Source organism: Mauremys mutica, chromosome 25, assembly GCF_020497125.1.
Source record: "Mauremys mutica isolate MM-2020 ecotype Southern chromosome 25, ASM2049712v1, whole genome shotgun sequence".
Taxonomy (NCBI): domain Eukaryota; kingdom Metazoa; phylum Chordata; order Testudines; family Geoemydidae; genus Mauremys; species Mauremys mutica.
Genome location: NC_059096.1, coordinates 7,887,080 through 7,893,980, shown reverse-complemented (window position 1 = coordinate 7,893,980; position 6,901 = coordinate 7,887,080). Strand labels below are relative to the sequence as shown.

At 63.2% G+C, this 6,901-nt stretch overlaps 1 protein-coding gene across 7 annotated transcripts in view; it reads left to right on the top strand.

The window, feature by feature from the left end:
* The first annotated feature begins 289 nt into the window (after positions 1-289).
* UBTF (upstream binding transcription factor) overlaps positions 290-6,901 on the top strand; it is a 29,877-nt gene continuing 23,265 nt past the window's right edge. For 2 of the 7 annotated variants that reach the window (XM_044999266.1, XM_044999260.1), the window contains exons 1-2: positions 290-1,147; positions 5,428-5,569. In XM_044999266.1, the coding sequence (XP_044855201.1) occupies positions 5,512-5,569 (58 nt within the window). In that variant the 5' untranslated portion in view covers positions 290-1,147; positions 5,428-5,511. Of the gene's footprint in view, positions 1,148-1,267; positions 1,470-2,228; positions 2,333-2,396; positions 2,419-5,427; positions 5,570-6,901 lie in introns of those variants that run through there. The other 5 variants (XM_044999262.1, XM_044999267.1, XM_044999263.1 and 2 more) reach the window with 5 other exon arrangements.

Below are 6,901 nucleotides of genomic sequence, written 5' to 3'. Positions count from 1 at the left end.
TCACGTTTATGGGCCTAAGAGCAGGTCCACCCACCCTTTTTCCCTAAGAGAGCTGGCAACACTTAATTGCAATTTTTTTTTTTTTGGTCTGTAGGAGCCGCTTGCTTATTGGGATTGCCATTAATTTGACAGGCAGATCCCAGACAGGGGATTGGCTAGCAGCAGATGACGCCCATAACAACAAAGGTGGAGTTGGAAAAATTAGATTAAAAAAAATTGGGGGGGGGGAATGAAAAACTCTCCCTTCACCCGCCCCACTCAGGCTCTGAAATATACAAGAGTGTCAATTTCACGGTAGCGTTAACAAATCCACCGGTTCACCCGGTCCGGGAGGAAAGTGTGAATCTCACTCTCGATTGTGCATTTCCTGGTGCAAGAGACACACAACAAAACTCCCCATTTTTTTTTCCGTCTCCTTCTTCCCCGCGAGCCTGTTTACAACGCAGCCACTTGCAGTTTAGTTCAGGTTCCTTCTTTTGCGTTGGTGCAAATGTCTGTCCCCTCCCTGGGAACTTTACAAAGAAAAATCTGAATTTTATTTTTGTGCCTAGGTGGAACTTTAAAAAAAAACCCAACAACCCTCTTTTTTTCGTGCTATTCGAGATGGGTTGTAGGAAATCGACCATTTGAATGTTTGGTGCTGTTGTTGCAAACGTCAGAAGAGGATTGTTGCAAATGTAAGCTGTTTTTTTCCCCTCCTTTCTCTTTCCCTGTCTCTCCTTTTCCCTCCTCCTCCTCCTCTTCTTTTGGCTACAGTGTTGCAAAAGCAAAGAGCAATAAACGCGCACACACACACACAGAGACAGACAGACACACAGCCCCGTAAGAGCCCGAAGAGAGAGTTAAAAGAGAGGAGAGGAGAACGGTTTCTCTGACAATTCCGTTTAGGGAGCAGATGGAAAAGTGGAGACTTGTGAAGGGCTGTGAGGTTGGCTAAGGATCCAGGAGCGAAAAGAGCCCGGCTGATTGGAAGAAAAAAGCAGAGAGATGGAGGCGGGGGAAGTGCAATCTCTCTGCGGGGACTGGAGCGAGTCCACGCCCGGGGCCAGCGCTGCAGAGCTGGCCAGCATTCAACCAGCGCTCCCCAGCTAAAAGCACCCAAAAAAAGCAGCCCCCAAGTTCCTTCTTCAGCCTGGCTGATTTGCAGGTAGGTGCATTTTGGAAAAAAAGAAGCAACCCACGATCTCCAGCAGTCAACGCGCCCGATGCAGCCCCCTGTTGCAAGGGAGGGTGGGTGGGAGAGACGGATCAGGGGGAGGGGGGAGAAGGCACGATCCGAGGCAACGCTTGCTGCACCGGGCTGCTTTGCTGCAGCAGGAGCGCATGTGGAGCTCGCCATTAGCCGACGCTCTGGTTCGCCATCTGGGGCTGGAGGAGGCGCTTTGTTTCCTCCACAGGCTCCGGCGGCGGTTGGCTGCAGCTGCTGCTCCCCCCTCGGTTGCAGACTCGGCTGGTGGCCGGCTGACTCGGTAAGGAGAAGGCGGTTCGGGGGGCAGAGAAGGTACCGGGGCTGGGGGGTTTATTTTGGGGTTTTTTTTGTTTTTTGTTGTGTGTGGTGAAGCGGGGAGATTTTTGTGCTGGCTGCCTGGGCAGATCGAGGCGGATTTTCCACGCGCTCGCAAGCAGGGAGAGGCCCGGGGATCGCCATGCAGGAAGCGGCGGCTCCATGAGCCTGGGCTTGCCCGGGCATCGGCGCTTACAAAGCGGGGTGGAAACCGGGTTCCTACCGCTCCGGGCTGCAGCAGAACCGGACCCCCGCTGGAGCAGCAGCCGCCGCCGCGGCGGTAGGGGAGGGGGAACCCGGCGCCGCCGCCGCCTCGTGCGCGCTGCAGCCCGGCGGTGCCGCTCCGCGTGCAGGGGGGGACCGCACGTGGGGTGGCCGGGTGGCCCCGCGCGGGGGGCGGCTGGGTCTCGGGGCCAGGCTCCCAGGGCCGGGCGGTTGTTTTTTTCCCCTCCCCGAGGCGGTTAGTTCCGCGCCGGGGCTGGAGAGGTCGCCACCCCCGCCCGGGCCGCCATCCGGCGGGCGGTGCGTGCCCAGGCTGGTTCCCCTCCCCGCCGGCCGGGCGCGGGGCTCCGGCCCCCCGCTGGGGTGGGTGGTTCTGGGCTCCGCTGGGCGCACGCCGGCGGGTGGGCTGGGCGGAGGAGAGGCGCTCCCCGGGGGTCGGTGCGGGGAAGGACGCGCAGCTGCCCGGACGCCCCCAGCCGGGCATCCAGCGCGGTGGCGGCGCTTCCCCGCCTCCTCCTCCCCTGCCCCCAGCGGCTCCGGCGAGGCTGCGGCTGCGGCGGCTCCGGCGAGTCCTTCCCCCGCCCCCCTGCCCTGGAGCCTCGGGAGGTGGGTCCGTGGCGGCTTCGGCGGCGCGCTCGGGGCCGGAGCGGGGCGAGCCATTGTCTGCCGGAGCCCGCCGCGCGGGGAGCCCGGTAACCAGGCGGGCGGGGAGAGCGGCGCGGGGGCCCGGGCAGCGGCCGGGGAAGGGGGGCGGAGGTCGGAGCCGAGGCGTCCCGGGAGGGCCCGAGCCTCCGGTGTCCGGGGGTGGGGACCGGGCGGGGAGCGGGGCGGTGGAGTCCGGTCGGGGGGCCGGAGCGGGGCGGCGGGGTCCGGGGGTCCGGTCCGGTCGCGGGCCGAACGGCCCCGGGTCTCCCCGCCTGGCGGGCGCCGGGCGAGGCGGGACCCAGCCGCGGGCGGCGCCGCTCCGCAGCCGGGCGGGAGACGGGGGTCGAGCCGCGCTGTGCCCGGTGAGCGGCTCCGAGGCGGCCGCGGTCCTGCGGGGGGGTCGGGAGCGGGCCCCGCTTCGGGCCGCGGCGGCGCCGGCAGGCGGCGGGGGTGACGCCGCAGCGCCCGGCGCAGGAGGCCGCCTGCTCTCCCCGGAGGGGGTGGGGGAGGGAGGCGCAGCTGCTGGCGCGTCGGTCCCGCCCGGCTGCCGCTGCCTGGAAGAGGAGGAGACTGGCGCTGGCCTGAGCTGCGCTTGGGCAGGGGCTGCGCAGGGCACGTGGGGATCTGCCCCCCCCGGTCCGCTCCTCCCCCCGCCGGGGGATCTGCCCCCCCTCCCGGCCTGCTCCTCCCCCTCCCATCCCGGGGATCTGCCCCCCCCTCCCGGCCTGCTCCTCCCCCGCCCATCCCGGGAATCTGCCCCCCCTCCCGGCCTGCTCCTCCCCCTCCCATCACGGGGATCTGCCCCCCCCCCTCCCGGCCTGCTCCTCCCCCTCCCATCCCGGGGTTCTGCCCCCCCCCACTCCCGGCCTACTCCTCCCCCTCCCATCCCGGGGATCTGCCCCCCCCTCCCGGCCTGCTCCTCCCCCTCCCATCCCGGGGATCTGCCCCCCCCTCCCGGCCTGCTCCTCCCCCTCCCATCCCGGGGATCTGTCCCCCCCTCCCGGCCTGCTCCTCCCCCTCCCATCCCGGGGATCTGTCCCCCCCTCCCGGCCTGCTCCTCCCCCTCCCATCCTGGGGATCTGCCCCCCCCCAGGCCTGCTCCTCCTCCCCCCACCCGGAGATCTCCCCCCCCCCCACCTGGCCTGCTTCTTCCCCCCACCCGGGGATCTGCCCCCCCACCTGCTCCTCCCCCCGCCTGGGGATCAGTCCCCCTCCCAGCTTGCTCCTCCCCCTGCAGCCTGCTCCTCCCCCTCCCATCCCAGGGATCTGCCCCCCCCCCCGGCCTACTCCTCCCCCCCTGTCTGGGATCTGCCCCCCTGCCTGCTCTCCCCCCCCACTTGCTCCTCCCCCACCCGGGGATTTACCACCACCCCCCGGCCTGCTCCTCCCCTCCCATCCCGGGGATCTGTTCCCCCCTCTTGGCCTGCTCTACCCCCCCCCCCCGCCCAGGGCTCTGTTCCCCCCCCTCCCAGCCTGCTCCTCCACCTGCCCCGGGATCTGCCCCCCTTCCTGGCCTGCTCCTCCCCCTCCCATCCTGGGGCTCTGCCCCCCCTGCTCCTCCCCTCCCACCCGGGGATCTGCCCTCCCCCTGCCTGCACCTCCCCCCCCTCTGGGGTTCTGCTCCTCCCAGCCTGCTCCTTCCCCCTCCCATCCCAGGGATCTGCCCCCTCTCCCTCCTAGCCAGCTCCTCCCTCCCCCCCCGATCTGCCCCCCCTGCATGCTCCTCCCCCCACCTGAGGATCTGCCCGGCCTGCTCCGCCCCCCCTCCCAGCCTGCTCCTGCCCCTCCCATCCCGGGGATCTCCCCCCCCCCCCCCCCCCCGCCGGCCTGCTCCTCCCCCTCCCGGCCTGCTCCTCCCCTGCCCCCCCCCCCCGCGCCTGGAGATCTGTTCCCCCCCCCCCCCTCCCGGCCTGCTCCTCCCCACTCCCATCCTGGGGATCTACCCCCCCCATCCTGGCCTGCTCACCCCCCCCCCCCCGGGATCTGCCCTGCCTCCTGGCCTGCTTCCCCCCCCCCCCCCGCGCCTAGGGATCTGCCCCTGAGGATTTCCCCCTTCTCTTGGTCTGCCCCTCCCCCTGCCTGGGGAGCCCTCTGGTGTCCCCCTCCCATGATCCTGGCCCAGCCCCAACTCTCCTGCTTGAGATTCCCTTTACTCTCCCCCCTCCTGGTCTGCTCCTGCTCCTCTATCTGGGGATCCGTCCGTCCTCCCCCCATCCCATTCCAGCCCCTCCGCCCAGTCTGGGGATCCTTCTGCCATCCTAGCTTGCTCCTCCTCCTGCCTGGGGAGCCCTCTGCTTTCTCTGCCCCCCCTCCCCCAGGGGATCCCTCTGCCCCCCCAATGTGATCCTGGCCCTTGCCTGGCTGTGTCTGTCTTTCCCCTCCTGCTCCCTCCTCCACCCTGGCCCCTTCCTCTCCCCCCCAATCCCAGCCCAGCCCTCTCTCTCCCCTTGCCTGGGGGTCCCTCTGCTGCCTCATCACAGCCCAGCCCCCCCCCTTGATCTCAGCTCCCCCATACGTGCGGATCTCTCCCATGCCCCTGATCCAGCTCCCACTCCCCATATGTTGGGAGGAGTTTCTGGGCTCCCTGATTTATGGGTCTGTGAAAAGGGGTCGGGCTCCCATTGTTTCCCCCTGTCTCTGGGGTTGGCCTTCTGGGTCCCCCTTCCCACAGGGGAGAGGAGGAAGAGGTCAGGAGTTCAGTGCCGGACATGGGAGGAGTCTACTGGAGGGTGGGGGTCGCAGTCCCACTCCTCCATGCTCTTGCACGTCCCACTCCCGCTTCCTCCCTCTCCGCTGGAGGAAAGCTTGGCCCTTGCACCCCTTACCCCACCCCTAACCTACCCAGTCCTTTGGCACCAGGCTGCAATTTTTCAGTGGTGCAACAGGTAAAGGGGATGCAGTTAGCCGAGTTCTCCTGGCTCTGGTGTGATTGGGAGAAGCGTCCCACTTTAATTCAGAGAAGAGGTTTCAGCTCCACCGTTGGGCTGGTCCAGTGGCCAGGGAGGACAGGTTTTCTGCAACCAGAGTTTATAGCTCCGGTTTCTGTTTGCTTTTAGAGTGAAGCGTGGTTGATTTAAGGTAGATTGAGAGACAGCAGGAGAGACCCAAAAGGGATCGCCCTTGGGTCAGACAGGTGGAGAATGAACGGAGAAGCAGATTGCCCTACAGACTTGGAAATGACAGCTCCCAAGAACCAAGGTGAGAGCAGCCCTGTAGCCCAGGCTTTTCCCCATCTGAAAGGTTTCTGTGCTTTGAGATCCTCTCCGTGTACCCACCCCCCAAAATCCTGCAAGGATCTAAGCATATGAGTAATCCCAATGAGACGACTTACGTGTGTGTGTGTGTGTGTGTGTAGTTAAGCACTCGTGTGAGTCTGTGCAACAACGTTTAAAAATGAGAGAGGTGCCTTGGTTGTGATGTAATAGACTGTACCTAATCCGTACATGGATTTGACCTTCAGACCATGTGTTCTGCTAGTCCTTTCCTGGGGACGCTCACTAAAATTATTGAACGTTTAAAGTGGCCGCTAGAGCCGGCAGAGTTAAGGCTGATGCTCCAGCCCCGCTCCATGCAGGGGTGGTTGTAGAAATGGGCCTGGCTGACTAATTTATGGATGCCAGCCAGGAAATTCAAAATCGAGGCCAACTTCTATTGGTTTGTGTCATGGTTGTAACATTCGAACGAAACATACGGGATCAGATCCATACCTGACCTGATCGGGTGCAGCTTCATTGGCTTTGCTGGAGTTCAGTATCAGGGAGCAGCCGTGTTCGTCTGTATCCACAAAAACAACAAGGAGTCCGGTGGCATCTTAAAGACTAACAGATTTATTTGGGCACAAGCTTTTGTGGGTAAAAAACCTTGCAACTGTTTGCACTGGAGCTGGATTGACTCAGGCCTCCACCTCCTAGATCATCCAATTTTCTTTTTTTTTATTTTTAAAGTGGTTTTAGCCCCACACATGTACAAATCTGACTAGAAAAAGGTGCTCCCCCCCCCCCCCCCGTGTTTGTATAGACCTTAGCACAACATGAGCCTTGGCCAGGACTAGCGCTCCTGGATGCTACGATACTGCAAAGAAATAGTAATAATTCTCACTGATAAGGTCAAAATCAGGCTTCCTGTGTTAATTTTGCCCTGCAAATGGCTGCCTTGAAGCGCTTTAAAAAGTCCTTGGAAAAACATAAAGACCAATACCGGACCCACACCCACCATGAAGGATAAAAGAACTTTTTCCCGTCCATTTCTTGCATACATGCCCAAGGCTCCCATTGACTTCTCCCATTGAATCCTGGGGGACTGGAAGATTTGCCAGATCAGAGCCCAGAAGTCGTAGCTGTGCAAGCTAAGCTAACGACATGGAAGATCACATACCATGCTTCAGGGTGTGGATCAGCACCTGGAGGGAGCAGCAGAAATCCCCCCGCCCCCGGTAACCCATGTACATCGTTGCTTAGTTGGCAGCTGCATTCCTTTGAAGCATCTGGTATAGGGTGCAGTCACAGGCCAGAGACCCCAGGCAATGACTGC